The sequence below is a fragment of the Crocodylus siamensis genome, chromosome 7 (genome assembly GCF_052110815.1).
Source record: "Crocodylus siamensis isolate JL-2025a chromosome 7, ASM5211081v1, whole genome shotgun sequence".
NCBI lineage: Eukaryota > Metazoa > Chordata > Crocodylia > Crocodylidae > Crocodylus > Crocodylus siamensis.
In genome coordinates, this window is record NC_143401.1 from 16,544,128 (window position 1) to 16,561,865 (window position 17,738).

Here is a 17,738-nt window from a genome sequence, read left to right on the forward strand (position 1 = left end):
CCCTATGGGAGAGGGGATGTGATTTAAGAAAACCTAACAAAAAGGAACGTAATGACTTTAAAACCATATTGTTTTACAAAAATAATTAATCCATTGTAAACTTCCCCCCCGCTCAGCTGCTCAGATAAAGAATTTGATGAGCCAGCTAGGAACCAAACAGGACTCCAGCAAACTGCAGGAAAATCTGTGAGTATTAATTAAGTAAACACTTCAGTGTGAATTAAAATGATAGAAAGTTAGGTGTGATTGGTTTTCTTCTCACTAGTCTTAACAGTGTCTGGAGTAAAAAGCTATACTGAGCATCATTGGGAAATACAACTTTGCTAGATAACTTTGACAGTAGTGTTACCAAAAAGGTGTACTTAGATATTGAAAACTTGGGGGTGCCTATACATGCTGGGGGGCAGGATTTTAAATAGCCACAGCATCTTGTATATTCAGTGTCCCACATTTCAAAGTGGCCACAAGGGCACTCTAACTAAAGCTGGTTTGATGAGCTTTAGTTAAAGCGCCTCCACCACTATTTTGAAACATGGGATGCTGAATACACAAGACGCTGCAGCACACTGCTGGAGCACTCTTACTAAAACCCTCTTACTAAAACCCTCCAGACTCAATTAAGTCTGCTCTGACACATTCTAACTGGAACGTGTTGAAGCATGTGTATAGGCACCCTCAGTGTTTTATTTGGGTCTTCTGTCTGGGGAAGAATCTTGTTTTTATTCAAGTCTGCTTATATGAACACTTGCCTGTGTTAAAACTGACTGAAAGATCGCAAATGAGATGTATGAGACTGTGATCAGGAGTCAGCCCTTCATTAAATCTGCAATTATTTTAATATTTCTATCCTTCCTATTTAAGTACTCTTGTCCACCACATAGTTCACCTTCTGCATATGTAATAACTTGTACAACTTCCTTGTGTTGTTGATTGTGGGTATGTCATTAATTTAAAAACTTGCACTTTTGTCTAAAAATGCTCTTTCCAGTGGCAAATAGAAAGTTTGAAGAAACAGAAATTCTGCAGACTTGATTGTAGTATCTCTTGCTTCCACAGATTTTGTTTCAGGGCAACAAGAAAGAGAGAAAACAATTTAGCAATCACTTTAAGATGATTTAAAAGGGGGAGTGAAAGAGATATAGAACCTAATGTTACATTTAAGTGCATACAAGATATGCTACTTCAAATGTTTTGTGTGTGTGTATAGCTAGATGTCACACTGAGAGTATCTTTAGGATAAAGTAACAGAAACAGTTTAAACAATTGTGTGTGATCATGAAACTCCTGCTGCTTCTAATGTAAATTGTTTGAAAACAAGACTCTTCATTGCAATTCAGAGCAATTACATAAGAATCTGTTGTTGTTCTAGACAACAGCTACAGCATTCTGCAAATCGGCTTGCCAAGGAGACAAATGAGTACCTCAAAGAGCTGGGTTCTTTGCCACTTCCGTTATCTGCCTCTGAACAGGTTTGTATGCATCTAGTTTTAGTGGAATGGAAGGCAAGTGTTCTTATTCTGTTAAGAAACCTGGTAACCTGCTTTTTCATGACAAGAACCAGAAAATATAGGTCCTCTGGTAGGATGGCTTTTAAAGATGGCAAACTTATGGTGCTTTAAATGGCAAATGAAGCTCAGAATCCTTATTGCACCATGTCACTTGCAAGTTTGTAAAACGTAAGTTTAAGCTATACGCTGGCACAGGTTTCTGTACTTCGTTTGATTTGACCACTTCACTCTTTTTAGAGTTATGTCATGTTTCACAGCATAGTGTAAGCCAGAGGGGGCCAGCCTGTGGCACAAGTGCCGTAAATGGCACTGGCAGCCTTTGGATGTGGCACATAGCAAATTGGGAAGGGAACAGGCAGCACAACAGCAGATTGCAGAGGAAGCCAGCCTCATAGTGGTAAGGAAAAGGGATCAGAGTGGCACTCTGGGAATGTGAGGCTAATTTGTAGCACACCTGCCCGAAAAGTTGGCCTCCATTGATGTAAACCATGACATCTTTTTGCAAATTAGAGGATTTTTTTGGTCTGCTTAGCATCCTGAGAAGCGGCTCTGTCTAGTAGAATTAATGGTGGTAAAAGTCTTGAATCTCTTAAGTTCTGATTCTGACTTTTTATTCAGGACAACCACGGTGTTCCATTTTATATCATCCTTATTAATGTGAGAGTAGGTCTTGCTTAGCAGGTTATGGAAAAGCATATAGTTTTTTGTTTGTTTGTTTTGTATAAAAAGTACTCTGGTTTTCTCAGGATCATTCTTCAGGACTTGCAGGTATCCAGTGTGCCTTCCACATCTGAATCTGGGGGCGGGGTTGTGGGGGTTTTTGGGGTTTTTTTAATAAGAAAGGCTTATAATTTGAGAAGACAATAATTTCAGGCTGTTGCATCCCTAAAGAATAGATCTATACATATGATTTCTATATCTATGTGCAGAGTGCTCATACACAAGCGAACACTTAAGGCTGTAGGCCTTGTAGGCTGACTGCTTACTGTAAGAAATGCAGTATACATTCTACTTTTTAACAAGAGTCATGTTTCCCATATACTAAGCATGTGATGAGGCTTAAGGGAATTTAGATTTAATTACAGGCATCTAATGAACACTTCTGCTTCTTGATGCAGCTCAATATAAAAACATGCTATTGTATCTTATAGATTGCATAAGGAGAACAGAACGGGAACTCTTTGCTGCCTGCCTTCTGAATTACATAAAACAGGGATGTTCCTTCAAACGCAGGCTCTTATCCTTTTTAGAAGAAGTAGGGACTAATACTTGTTAAAACAGTCCTGCTTTTACAGATTCCAAAATGGAAATGACTGAGTAAAACAAATGAGCAGACAACTTTACTGCTTGTTTAAAATAAAAATGAATTCCAGATTGTGAGCTATCTTCAAGGAATGCTTCTGACCCTGCCTTTACCCTCTGCATTGAGAAGGAAAGATGGAACTCAGACCAGTAGTACAGGGTTGTTCTCCCTCCCAGCACAGACCACTTTTTACTTGTGTGTAATGTGCTTCTCCCTTTGTGTACAATGGGATACAGTGTTTCTCCCATTAATCAACATAGCATTCCTATGGCAATTACAGCAACTACCTACATGGCATTCCTAATATTTTCCCATAGAAGTTATCGGTTGCTGTTTGAATGCAGTTCAGTAGGTGAGAACTAGGAAGCTTTTGCTATGTAACCCAGCCAGCTTTGCAGACCACTAGTTTGGCTGTAGAAGCCATGGATGCTGGTCCTGAAACCAAACTAATGCAGCTGAAGGAAAAATTGTGTGTTCCAACTTCAAGTCCCACCAACTTTTTACCAGGAAGTAGCAGAGCTGCTAGGTGAAGAAACTCATTAATGTCATTATGGTAATCTTTGGATGGGTAGTACTATAACATTAAAATGCAAATAGGTGTTTATTAAGAGCTGTTATTTAGCAACTTGAATAATCTGCTATATGACAAGTCTGACCAAGAGGAAAAGTCAAATTTAAAGGTAGTATAAATTCATACTGAAATACAATATTGTAAAACCCTTGTTGGCTAGTGTCAAAGCTCTTTACACCTGTAGCATTCAAAGTAAATATTTTGCTTTCCCCATATGGAAAGTAGTGAAGAGTCTCTGAGTGTCTGATGGCTCTTGCTCCAATGTCTTGGTCAGCTAATACATAAACAAAGTGTGTGGATATTAAACGAAAGAGGTGACCTCTCTATGGCAACTAGGAAGGCGAATCTTGAAAACATAACCATTAAATCACAAACCCTTGTTTTTCTTCTCTTCCCCCTCCCCCTTTGCCAAATTCAGCTACAAAGGAAGCAATTTTAAGCCTAGCTTGTGTGACATAACCCTCCAGGGCAGTTTTTCCCATAGATATATGACACAATCAATGGAGATGATCTTACCTTTCATCCTCTTAAATGCTTTGTGTGATAGCCTGCAATGAAGTTGGAGTTGTATATGTTGCCTAGTCTACTGTTCAAAAGCTTAAGTGCCAGTAAGAACAGCTGCAATTTCCCTCTTCTCTACAGTTTAGATAAGCGCTTGCCTTTCAATGTCTCTCTAGTAGAAAAAAAATCCTTGTCTTGCTTCTTCCTTCATTCATTCATGGCTGTGGCTGGTGAAATCAACCAAATTGTACCAATCTACCCCAAAGTTCACAGAAGGCTGGATCCTCATATTGCAGATCTCGTCCAAAAGAAATGCTGCAGAAGTCAAATAGCTGAGAAGGGGAAATTCCTGATTATTTTTTAACAGGCTGCATTATACTTATGCTAGAGTATCAAATGCATGATAATCATAGAAAAATAGGGCTGGAAGGGACTTCTAGAGTTCATCTAATCCAACCCCTTGCTTAAGGCAAGATCATCCCTGTCCAAACCATCCTATACAAATCCTTGTCTAACCTATTATTAAAACTATATCATCAACTCTATTACACAACTGCAAGGCATGGTACCCTAGCTTGCCACAAGTAAAACAGTAGGACAGTGGACAACTATATAAAACTTGAACTGAAAACTTATTCATATTTCAACACTCCTTTTAAAATAGTATGACCAAGAACTGGTTGAAGGATTATAATTTTGGTTACAGACAGTGCCATTTGTTAGCCCTAATATTGGTTCATATCCTTGACATGCTGGAAAAGAAAGTATGTAATTTTCATGAGCTGTGCCATCATATATAAATAAAAAATCTGAAGGGCAAGAGTTCCAACCCCAGTGAGATCAGAAGTAATTCAGAAGCTAATGTATTAGGATGTGGGGGGCTAGAAAGGGGAGGGAACAGGCTAAAACCAACCTGGGAAGCACTAATACTGAGGAGGTAATTATAACATCAAACTAGAAGCAGCCTTGCAAGGTAGTACAGTCACAAGTAACGCCATGCACAACAAAATCGCATGATGGAGCATGGAGGTAGTTGCTGTTGACAGTCCCAGACAGTTCTATAACTCTGAAACACTGTTTTGGCTGCTGTAGTTCTCTACATGAATTGTTGAGGTTTTTTTCTCCAATCTCCCTTTATTCTTAAAGCTGAAGGTAGTAATTTGACAAGAGAAGGCTGGGGTTACAGATTCCTACCTTGACTAAGACTTGAAGGGGGCAGGAGAGACAGTTATATTAACATAATGATGATGATTAGATGATGTAACTAGGTGAAATAAACTGCTAGAATCTAGTACTTCACAGTTCATCTTCAGAAAAGCATAGGAAGCTTCATTAATTTAGACTGAAAACTAGACTGAAACAAACAAAATAACCCTACTATAGAAATTATCTTTATTGTGCAGATAGATTGGATGACTAAATAGTCTCCTCCTGAACATTTTTGAACGCTGGTATCAGAGGTCTGTTGCAACTCATTGTACTGCTGAGGGACATTGAATTATAATGTTAGTGAATTGTAAACATTTGAACCATTTGTTTGTTTCTCTTCAATTCTTTAGCGTCAACAGAAACTTCAGAAGGAACGTTTAATGAATGACTTCTCTGCAGCTTTAAATAACTTCCAAGCAGTACAGAGAAGAGTGTCAGAGAAGGAGAAGGAGACTGTAGCCCGGGCAAGAGCTGGCTCTCGTCTCTCAGTAAGTGTCTTGAAAGAAGTTCTCTAATAATTCTGATGAGTTCTGAAATCTTTATTGAGGCATCTTGATCTTGTATACTTGTCTACAGACTTCATAACTATTTTGCTATGGCCCCAAAGTGTGCAGGTGAGGCCTTGGTGCTTTCTATATTCTGAAGCACTTGCAGTGCTGGCTGCTTGTGTTTTGATGTCATGCTTGCCTATGTTAGTGGAGGCGGAAAGCCAGAAAGATGAAAATATGTTTTGGGAGCTGGAGGGGGGGAACCATACTCACTTAGGTCTGAAACAATACTGTCCATTATGGTATGTATTGGTACCTGCCTGTAGAGCTCCAAGCTTCTTGTTCTTCCCCCAAGACCTTTATATCCTGTTACTGCCTCAATACCATTTCAAGTTTCCTCCCTCTGAGGCTGATTAGAACTTGTTCTACTTATTCTGTCTATAGCAGGGGTTAGCAACCCCCAGCACGTGTGCCAGAGCATGGCATATGGAGGCATTTTGCTTGGCATGTGCACTTTGGAGCAGATAGCAGGGAAGGAGCTGGGGCTCTGCTGCCACTACAAGAATTGGATCCCCTGCATCTCCCCTGCCATCTGCTCTGAGGTATGCCTGCACTGCCAGCAGTGAACCAGGCAGGAGTGCCACATACCTCAGTGCAACTGCTTGCAACTTGCAGGCTACCTGCCACAGCCAGCCTGGGCTCTGGGCAGGCCCCTGCTGCCTGCCACAGAGCTTGGGCTGCTCACAGCAGGTGGCATGGAAGCTGTAAGCAGCTGCACTGGCATCTGCAGACTCCTGGCCCCACTTGTTGCCAGTGACGGATGCACGTGTGCTTCCAGGCAAATGGCAAGGAAGGGGCTGGGGTTGCACTGCCACAATAAGGATCAGGGTCCTAGCAGCTCCCCTGCCATGTGCCTCTGGCATGGCAGCATTTTACAGATCAAGGTTGCGGGTGTTTTTGGCACTCTGCCCAAAAACAGTGCAGATCCCTGGTCTATGGTAATCCTTGGATTTATTAAGAAGCAGTTGTAATAATTCTGGATGATCAAAGCATTTTCAATCTCTTTCCTGCTTTGCACCAATACCTTTGGAATATATACTTGGATCTTTTCCTTTGCTGATATCTATAATCTTCCATTATGCATGGATGGGACTTCCTTATGTACATGGAGAAATGGATTGACAAGCAGTTACAAATACAGTCGGCTAAAGGGATTCAGACCATCGTGACAAGGGTCTTTAGCTTCACATAGGAAGAGTCCTACCTTGCTATTGTTGGTTTGGTCTGTGGTTTCTATTAGGGCTGTGCGAAACACCATCGTTTAGTTTCGACATTCGTTTCACCATTTTGAAGGGACAAGTGTTTAGTTTTGTTTCAAAGCACTGTCCCATTTTGGTTTTTTGTTTTGTTTTGTTGAAACTTTCGCTGTTTCAACGTGTTACGACATTTTGCCCATAGACTATAATGGGGAATCATGAAAATGCCTAAAACTTTGTCATTTCTTGCCTGATGTGGATGAAAATTGCAGGGATGGTAGCCCCTTCTGAAGACATGAAGCCTGCAAAGTTTAAAAGAGATCGGTGCAGAGGTTTCTGGGAAACTGTACCTCAAACTCTTCAAAACACAACTCCTGACCACTTGCCAGCAGTGGCAGCCTCCTCTCAGCTGGCAGGCAGATCCAGGGGCCCGCACTCCCAGGAGGGCAGTGGGGCTGTGCCAGACTCCTCCCAGGAGTGCAGGTCGCCAGATCTGCACGCTGGATGAGAGAAGGCTGCTGCTGCCACCTGGGACCAGCACTGGGCACAGCCTGCACCCAGTGCCAGGGAAGATTGCTGCTGCTGGTCCCAGGCAGCAGCCTTCTCTCATCCAGCGCATGGATCCAGGGGTTAGCACCTCCGGGAGGAGTCCAGCTCAGCCCCACAGCCCTCCTGGGGGTGTGGGCCCCTAGATATGCATGCCAGATGAGAGGAGGTAGCTGCTGCTGCTGCCACCTGGGACCGGCGCTGAAGCCAAGTAAACCCAGCTTCAAAACTCAAAATGTTCAAGTGCCCTCGTTTTGTTTCAAAGCTGTTTCAAAGCCTCTTGTTTTGTTTCAATTTTGCTGTTTCAAGCTCAAAACGTGTCAAAACAGTTTTGAAACAAAACACCTGGCGACATTTCGCATAGCCCTAGTATCTATGGTCTGTAATATTAATGACCCATTCCTTTTCTTCTAGGCAGATGAGCAACACAGAGAGGAGCAGCTGGTCTCATTTGATAGGTAACAAGTACTCACGCTCTGGCGATACACTTTATCACTTCTGTTTGTAATTAAAAAGGTGCTAGAGTAAGCCCCATAATGCACCATAATTGAAATCAACACCTAGAGATAAGGCAATCCAATTTTTACAGCAGCTGTAATGCATCACATAATATTCTACTGAATGTGGTAAACTTTTATACCTCAGACCTTTGCAACCTGGATATCAACATATTAACTATTTCAGGACTAAATTGCTCTTCATGACCTTAGTCTTATTTTTCTTTGGCTGTAAGTAATGTCAGAGTCTCATAAGCAACATGTTAATCTTAAACAAGGGATTAGGGACCAACTACAGGCATGGGTAGGAGTGGGGAATACCAGTAGAAACAGGTAACCAGGCAGTTGGAATTACTTTTAATGCATCTTGGAGACCTTCTACACTTTAATATTTGTACTATAGTTGCTGTCTTGAGCATAATTAGCCTATAGCTTGTACAATGCAGGATTTTTTTTAATATCTTTAGGATTGAAGGATTTTATTAGGAATAAGCTGTCATGGTTCTCCACCCCAGGAGAAATGCTTTGGGAAACTGGGTCAGGATTCTATGTCTCAATTACAAGTCTCAAGAATACTTCAGTAGATATGTTTCAAAACTTCAGAATGCCAAAATGCACAAAGTGATGTTATGTGCCTAGACTGGATATAGTGAATATATGAAGCAATGTATGACATTGCCTGTGGGCTAGCAAAAGTTGGGAACCACAAGACTAACAGGCACCAAGAGTTCTGATGTCTGATGTTAGTGGGTACCTTTTGAAGCCAGATCCTTGCAGAACCCTTTTAGTCTGTAAATAGTGATGTGCTTGTAGGCAGCAATATATAAAGACTAGAGGTGCATCAGTGCATTGGTCCATGTCATATTGGTGCTAATAAAAGGAAAATTGACGTTATTGGCAATTGGCTTTTTTTGGCTGATGTGGCCTATTTTTTTTAAATGCCATGTGCATGCGCCCTTGCACAACATGCACATGGCCAGGAATGCCGCCCAGCAGCTTGGAGAGCAACATCTGGCTGGTAAGTCCATTGAGGGGGAATGGGTGTGGCGGGGCCATAAATCGAGGCCTCCACAGTGAGGGAGAGATTGGGGTTGGGGCTGCCCGGGCAGGGGGCAGGGCACAGGATAGAGCTGTGGCTTGTCTGGTGGGGGGGGAGGGTCCTGCTGCTGTGCGCACCCCTGAGGCAGGCATGGTGGTGGCATGTGCCCCCTGATCTGTGCACAGGGTGAAGGTAAGCTGCCCACTGCACATTCGGGGCCAGGGCTGCTCCAGTCTCTTCCCAGTGGCTGTGCTTGGGGCAGGCGGGTAGGGTGTGGCAGTGCTGGGAAGGGAGGCTATAACCACTCCAAAATTCACTGCATTCCCCTCCCCCCTCAAAGCCACCACCACCTGACCTGCCCAAGCGAACAATTGGCAATCCGCCCTTGCCCCATGCACAGATTCAGGGGGCACATGCCTCCCCTGGGGGTGCACGCAGTGACAGAAGCTGCTGCCCCTCCCCCACCTGGATGAGCCGCTGGCTCCATCCCATGTCGCAACCTACTCCAGCTGGCCAGTGCCTGCCCCTGCCCCAGCCCCGATCCCTCCCTCACTGCAGGGGCCTCAGTCTGCCCCCCCCCACACCCATTTCCCCCTCACCAGACTTACCAGCCAGACTCTGCTCCCCATGCTGCCCAGCTGCATATCAGCAGTCAGATTGGTATCAACCAATATGGCTGGTCAATAATCAGCCATCGGTATCAGCCCAAAAAACCTTTATTGCTGCACCCCTAATAAAAATATATGTGTGACCTGCTTTTTTTTTTTTCTTTCTTTTCACCCATTCTGAAACAAGTAATCACTCAATAATCCAGCATGTCCTATATACAGCTGCAGTACTGGAATTCAATTCTGGATGTAGGTGCTTTTGTTTCTGGAGAGGGCTTTCTGGCTTTAATGCACTATTAACATACTAGTGTTTCTCTCTGATTGTGGAGGGAAATATTTGCTTGTTTTGCTATCTTTCTGCAGTAATGAAGACTGGAATCAAATGCAGTCTCAGGAAGAAGACACGGCTATAACTGAACAGGATCTTGAACTCATTAAAGAGAGAGAAACTGCAATCAGGCAGTTGGAGGTGAGCAGTAGATCCTGTCTGCATTTTCAGCCCTCTTCAGCAGTGACACCCAAAACAGAGTATTCTCTAGTTTTCTCTTTGGGGCCGGGCTCGAGAATTCAGTGGAATCAAGAGCTCCTTTAAGAGTGATGTAAGGATACCTGTGGTGTGCTGGTTGTGGGGAGCACGTGGGAAACTCCACAGCCTCTGCCACCCTGCCCTGCTTACCTCTAGTTCTGGCCCTTCCAGCCCAGATGGGCCCAGAGCTGCTTCCACTGTTTCTGCTTGGCTGACCTGGGCCAAGGCCAGGGCTGCTGCCACTGATGCCCTGGAGCCAGAGTGATCGCAGGAGATAAGAGGCAGAGGGGCAGGCACAGGGGCAGGGAGGAGACAGACATGGCAGGGGGTCAGGCACAGGGGTAGGGGTGAAGGGTGGGAGGGAAAATGGCATGAGGGGGGCAGGAAGAACAGGAACTTGTAAGGACAAGAAACAGGACAGGTGGCAAGAGGAGCAGGTACAGACAAGGCGGGATGGGGGACACAGGCAAAGAGAGCAAGGGACTGGGGTGGGCAAAATCTGGTGGGGATAGGCTGCTTGACTCCCCCCTACCAGTGCTTTCCATATGGGGAGTGTGAATTTAAGATGACCCTCCAATTCTATACATAGAAAATTGTAACAAATATATAACTTTTCCCTATATAGAATCTAATTATTGGTGGGGGGGTCATCTTAAATTTGAAGTTGTCTTAGGTTTGGGTAAATACAGATATCTATTGTAACTTGTCAATTGTTGCTTTCAGGCAGATATTTTGGATGTCAATCAGATATTTAAGGATTTAGCAATGATGATTCATGATCAAGGAGACATGATTGGTAAGTACACTTGTACAGCAGTTGCCCTGAAAATAACTGTATCCTCTTAATCCTGTTTTAATTCCATTTAAAAAGAGGTGTGGATTAGCTAAAAGTTGTATATAAGTATCATATGGTGTCTTATCCCGTTGTATTCCTTGCTGAAATTTGATTAGGCTTTTAAAATAATAATCTGAGTTTTTTCTTCTTTGTATTGTGTAGATAGCATAGAAGCAAGTGTGGAAAGTGCAGAAGTCCATGTGGAAGGAGCCAGTGAACAGTTACAGAGAGCTGCTTATTATCAGGTAAACATATGCATACTTTGCATTATTGCATGTAAGGATCAATCCTACTCCTTGCACTACTTTGCACGGAACAAAGCAAAAATACTGTGGGCTTGTAACCAACCTGACAAGTACAAGTGAGAAGTGTGAACATGTGAAAGTCCCACCTCATGGATTTCCCTTGGGCCCTTATACTTGGTTTACTTTCTCAAGCAGAAGGCATTAATTAGGATACATAAACTTAAAGTGTAATTTGGCTGACTTTTATCATCTCCAGTATCGTACAATTTTAAGGATGTTAAAAAAAAAAAAAAAAAGGTATTATCACCGGGGACTGATCATCCTACAAAATTATGTTAAAATGGACATAACAAATTATGTTAGAATGGCCTTGTAAAGCTGTCCCTTTAGCAGCTAAGACAAAACTATATTTGCATGTAGCTTAAATGCATATGCCCCCTATACTTGGATTATTTCTCACCCACAGACCTAGGCTTCCATTACTGTGCCATTTGCTGATCACTCCATTTCCCCTGCTTGCTCAGTTGCAGCTTGACCTACTTAGTCACTATCCACCTCCTCAGTTCTTCCCTCCTTAGCTATCTTCATATCTATCCTCTGGAGGCTCTTACAGTATTTCTTATGGTGCTACAGCCCCTCTTGGTCTTGCAGTCCAATGGTATGTTATTTTGTGGGGGGAATTCTTGATGGCAGGCACATCTCCTGGCTGTTGCACTTGAAGTTTTTGATACCATAGCAGAAAAATTATCCTACTTCAGGCACTGTCACATCTAAGATACCTTTTCTGGGATTTTTTTGCCCCTCTCTGATGTAAGGAATCATGTAACCGTGATTTCTGCTGGGTCACTATGGAAGGAATTCAAGAGGGATGTGGACAACATGGAGAGGGTCCAGAGGGCCACTCGCATGATCAGGGCAGCAGGGAAGGCCCTATGAGGAGAGGCTACGGGACCTGAACCTGTTCAGCCTCCACAAGAGAAGGCTGAAGGGGGATCTAGTGGCCTGCTACAAACTAGTCAGGGGGGATCAGCAGGCACTGGGGAAGTCCCTGTTCCCCGAGCACTGCCAGGAGTGACCAGGAATAACGGTCACAAGCTGGCAGAGGGTAGGTTTAGGCTAGACATCAGGAGGCGCTACTTCACGGTCAGGTTGGCTAGGATCTGGAACCAACTTCCAAGAGAAGTGGTGCAGGCTCCTACCCTGGGGGTCTTTAAGAGGAGGTGAGATGTACACCTTGCTGGGGTCATTTGACCCCAGTACTCTTTCCTGCCATGGCAGGGGGTCAGACTAGATGATCTACTCAGGTCCCTTCCGACCCTAGAAACTGTGAATTTATATACAATTAAAGCAGCAGTGCTATGCTTCTGCTATTAGCTGAGGGGAAGGAAATGATCGATCTGGCCAGAGGAGAAAGTCCTGAAGATTCATTGATGACTGGCAGCTACTTCTGAATTGAGATGGTAACGATTCCACTCCATCTGACAAAGCAACAGCTTCTCTGTCATGCAGCAACCTTTAGTATTGTTGTCCCCTGGTTCATAAGTTTCTTCACAGACCGAAGGGTTAGAAACAAAAAAAACACCCAAAACTAAGCCTTCATGCTTTTGTCATGTTCCTCATCCTCTGAAACTTCCTCACCCTTTCTGAGGACTGAGACTTGACAAGGCTGCTGTGGGTAAAGTTAAAAACTACTCTATACTAGTACTCGATCAGGATGTGAATAAAGCAGAGGTATCAAAAGACAAAAATAACATCAACAATGGCTGACTCAATCAGTCCAAAGACCCTTGTATAGAGGAGCTTCTTGGAACAGCTAATATAAACGTGCATGAAGAGAGACTGTGCATCCATAAACAGCTTATCAGTGTTCACCAATCCAGCTGTTTCAGAATTGTAAGGAAAAAAATATCCTAACTTCTATAGTTGTAGCATATACTGATCTCAGTGTGCTAAAACTTCCCTGTTTCAGTCAACTCAAAGTAAAGCTTGTGCTTTACGAACAGCAAGTTTCATCCCACCTCATCTTAAGTGCTCATCCTACCTTATACTGTTGCAACTAAGAATATCCAATATTAGTCTTCACACTACATTATGCTAATAGCTTCAACAAAAAGTAACTTGTACTTTGGGAATCTCGTCCACTGTCCCCTTGAGTAAGGATGGATATGCTGTGCTCCAAATTTATTTTCTTGTTTTCTGTTCATAATCTGCTATGCCTTGTATCGGCTGATTTTTGTTAATGGTTTTTCTTCTATTTTCTCCATTAGAAGAAATCTCGTAAGAAGATCTGCATTCTGATTCTTGGCCTTGCTGTGGCTTCCATAATCCTAGGACTTGTTATCTGGCAGGCAACAAAATGAAATCTCCACGTGGAATGTAATCTCATTGCAGAGATTCCCCACCCCCATTCCCCCCACACATCCCACAGGAGAAAACAGGCTGACTAGTCTTGGAAATGAGTTGACCAGCTTGAAAGAGCACAAGCCAGAATTTCTTCTAGTGATAGATATTAGAAACTAATGTGCAGATAACTAGTACTTGGAATTAGTGAACCATGGAGACCAGTATTTATCAGTTAATGTACAAATTATATTGCTTAATGTAATTAATCTCCTGTGGTTTTTGCTTTCTGTACTGTATTATTATTCCCTAACCCAACTGTATATTGAATAGTGTGATAAATACTTGGAGATATCTTTGTTTTTTGACAAGTGACACAGTTTTAACATTTTTATATGTATAGTTTAACTTTTGTAGTACTGGAGTAGAATGACTCCCAAGAAGGCACTGTACTGGTTCTCATTACCAGTAATTTCTAAAATCTATAGTGCCCACCCCATGGTTTAAATAGTCTCCAAGTGGCCATAGCCATTCTTTTCTAGAGAAACGTTACCACTGTATCTTTGAAAGATGAGATATGTGCATGAGGTGGCCAAGGCTGAAATCTCAAATGGGCCAAGTTACTGATCTATTTGGCCTAGAGATATTTGTACCTGGTTGGTTTTTATTTGATTGGTTTGTTTGGCTGGTAATGGGTTTTTTGTTTTGGAGGGTTTTTTCGAATGCAGTGTTCTTGGTGACAGTACATCATTTAACCCAACACACTCTTAAAAATACATTTTCCTTAGTTAAACCTGTTGGTGGATTACTGTCACCAGACACTTAAATCTTTCTCATGCTACACCTTCAGCACTTGAGGTAAAATTTAAAAAAATCTCTTGAAACGCACTATGACTGGTGCAAGTCTGAAATCTGCAACTGAACACTTCAGGGGGTTTGCAGTTAATAAAATTTACTTTTTAAATTTTTAAGCATGTTTTCAGTGATAAAGCCATATGAAGGTTGTAAACCTTTGGCCTCAAGTTTACTAGCTAGTGAGGTGGTTCAGTAGTAGCTGAAGCCAAATTGTTTAGAAATGGCTTGTTCATAATATTTAATTGATATTAGAATGTGTAGTAGGCGTTCTGTGAAATAATGCCACTTATGACTGGTAACGTCCATCATTTTACAAACAGAACTCTGAACTTGGTTAGTAAATCAGTGGTACTCTTTTGAATGGCTGAAAATCATTTGACCAACTGCTCCTTGGAAGAGATTTCTGGTTCCTCTTAATGTCTTGCAAATAGGACTTGATAGAATTGTACTTGTCACACATTCTGATGTAGCTATGAAATGAAATGCACTGAAGGAATGAGATTCTAGCTAACACTTAGAATGTGGTGATTGCAGCATATTAATTTTTCCCCCCCCTTTCCCCCCACATTTTTATTTTGTATTTAAACCTTATTCCCTGTCTTTTGTGTAATAAATTAAATGTAGAAGCTGGAGAGAAAATGTACTCTCATAATTGCACACTTTTTTGCACTATTGCACCATCATTCCATCCACTATCAATAAATAAACAGATTTAAAAGTCTTTGTCAGATCTTCTTTCTCATATGAAATGTGAACAGAGGCCTTGAGACAGAAAAAATATAATACTTGGTAACTACTGTACTCTCTTGAAAGTATCCCCTCCAGGGTGAAAGGTTGTATTCATGCCAACATCATAAATCATCAACCTGTATAGCATTTTTCCCTTGTTCACAATTCACTAGTCTCATTCAAAGAGAAAAATAGTTGACCTTCGTGTGAAGTGTACAAGATTTCCATGCAAAAATGAAGTAGGTTATATTTCTGCTGAAAGCACAATAAATATGGCCCTTACTGAACATTGTGTCATGTACACTTGAACAAGCGTCCTATCGCTCTGGTTCTCCAAATCTTTGTAACAATTAATTATTATCCCGCTCTATACTTCACATGAGGAATTGCTTCTTCAGGACATAAGACTTCCTTATGGATTGTATGCTGTATCTAGTACACAGAACATCAAGAACTGTACCTTTCCAATGTGCTATATCTGTGCATGAAAAAAACAAGTTGACTTTTCAAAGTGGCCTTTCCAAGTTACAACTATAGGAAGTGCTCTGAATAATGTACTTAGAAGCTTTCAGAAAGCTGCTGCCTCATGAAGAAGGTCTCTGTGCCAGCACCGTTTAGTAGTTCTAGAACCTCAGTTCATCCCTCCTGTGCTTCATCTCCCCTGCGCTCCAATGCAGTGTGGGCTCTGCTCTATTTGGGGGTCTGCTTGTGCCTTTGGGCATCCCTACCCACAGGAGAACTGGCACCAGCTAGAGGTCAGGGTGTTTGAGTGACTGCAGGCATGGGCAAGCTTGTTGCAGTGTGTCGTCTTTTGTGGGAGGGTGCTGGTCATCAATCGGCTGATCCCGTCCATGCTCTGGCACTGCTTCAGCACTGGCTATGCCTCCAGAACTCCTGGCCAGTCTCTAGAGACAGGTGCTAGGGTTCTGGCAGTTATGGCACTGGGTTTCTGCAGGTGTCCTGAGCCTCCCCTTGCAGGAGGGCAGGCAAGGCCTGGTCTGCCTCCACAACCAGGTATGCATCTTCAGGCCCTTCAAAGGCTCCTGTATGGTACCAGGAGCAAGGCAACGTGGTGCCTGATCAGCTCTGCCTTCCTCTGCTGCCTCCAAGGGTTCTGATCTGACCAGCATCTCTTCTACCTATGAGGCCTTCCAAAGTAGGACCTGGAGAGGCTGCTGGATTTCTACCAGGACCTCCTCAGAGCCTAGAGGTTGGTCTCTGTCACCAGGTCCCCAGAGATGGTCACCCAGGGTGCTAATCTCCTCACCAAGCCCCTGCAAAAAAAACACCCAGGTGGTAGTGTTGGCAAACATCACTCATATTGGAGGTTTCCTGGACTATGCCAGAAAAAACCCACAGATTTTCCCTTTTCCCTGAGAAAATGCAGATTTCCCATTTTAACAGAGAAACATGGATTTTCCACTTTTGCAAAGAGCTTTTTGCAGGCTGACAGTTTCAGCCTGCAAGGGGCTGGGGGGAGTGGAAGGAGGGTGGTCAGGCAGGGGGCACCATAAGCATGTACATGCATATGGCCACCAGGCAGCCTGGAGAGCAGCTCTCTGCAGGTAGGTCTCATGGCGGAGAGGAGAATTGAGGTCCCGATAGGGAGTTGCATGGCTGGGGGTGCTGCCCAACCAGGTGGCGCTTGGGGCCCAGGGCTGCCATGCATACCTGCAGGGCCCCAGCAAGGAACAGGAGGCTCATCCGGTAGACGGGGTTGGGGTTGGCTCCCTGAAGCTGCACAGTCTCAGGAGGATATAGGCATTAGGGATGCGCAAAGCTTCGGTTGCTGATTCAATTCAGAGATTTGGCCCAATTCAGCGGCCAAATCTGAATCAAATCTGGAAACCCATTAATCTCTCCAAATCAAATCAGAAGCCTCTGATTCATTCACAGAGACGTGGAGAAATTTGACAATTCGGTCATAGACACATACATTTTTTCTACATACCTCAAGGTACCAGGCGTAGCTCGTGAATGGTGAGATGGTGGGCCAGATGAAGCATCCCGTGGAAGCACAGGGGGTGGTCTCTCATGCACTCAGTGACAGACTCAGAACTGGACCAGCAGTACTTCCAGTCCACTTCCAGGTCTGCTACAGAGCTTGTGGGGGAGCCACCCCTCACCCCCCAGTTAGGCAACTGGTGCCTTCTGGGTCTGGGGGGGCACCTGGGGTCCCCCTGTGGCCAAGCCCAAGCCTACAGCTGCCCCCACACCCAAGGCTCTGGTCCAGCTGTGCCCCTGGGACAAGAAGGGGAGCTGTGTTCTGCGCTCTGCTCCCCACTTGGGCTGCAGCAGTCACCACCTCCCATGGGTGGCAGCCAGGGATTGGGCACTGCTGGGAGGGGCAGGGCACTGCAGATCCAGGTCCCTGACCCTGTGGCCCTGGCAGTTGGAGGTCCCCTCTGAGGATGGGGTGGAAAGGACTTGGACCCATGTCCTGGTGAGCAAAGGGGGCAGGGGAAGCTCTGATTTTCTATGACAAAAAAACCTCAACTCCGACTCCAAAATGTGTAGGCATTTAGAATTTATTTCATTATAGTGATTGAGGCACTGGTAGGCTTCCAAATTGCCTTAAAATTGTAAATATATCAATAAAACATTGTGTTCGACTGATACTTATTATACATAGTGGAGTTTAAGTTTAATCACAGAATTTGTGATTTTTTTATCAGAGAAAAC

The 17,738-nt window shown here is 43.5% G+C and overlaps 1 protein-coding gene across 1 annotated transcript in view; it reads left to right on the forward strand.

The window, feature by feature from the left end:
* STX12 (syntaxin 12) overlaps positions 1–15,048 on the forward strand; it is a 30,263-nt gene extending 15,215 nt beyond the window's left edge. Inside the window, exons 2-9 of the mRNA XM_090057888.1 lie at positions 117–186; positions 1,370–1,469; positions 5,443–5,580; positions 7,797–7,840; positions 9,890–9,995; positions 10,776–10,848; positions 11,050–11,132; positions 13,400–15,048. Of these exons, the coding sequence (XP_089914014.1) occupies positions 117–186; positions 1,370–1,469; positions 5,443–5,580; positions 7,797–7,840; positions 9,890–9,995; positions 10,776–10,848; positions 11,050–11,132; positions 13,400–13,492 (707 nt within the window). The 3' untranslated portion in view covers positions 13,493–15,048. The remainder of the gene's footprint in view (positions 1–116; positions 187–1,369; positions 1,470–5,442; positions 5,581–7,796; positions 7,841–9,889; positions 9,996–10,775; positions 10,849–11,049; positions 11,133–13,399) is intronic.
* Positions 15,049–17,738: the final 2,690 nt, after the last annotated feature.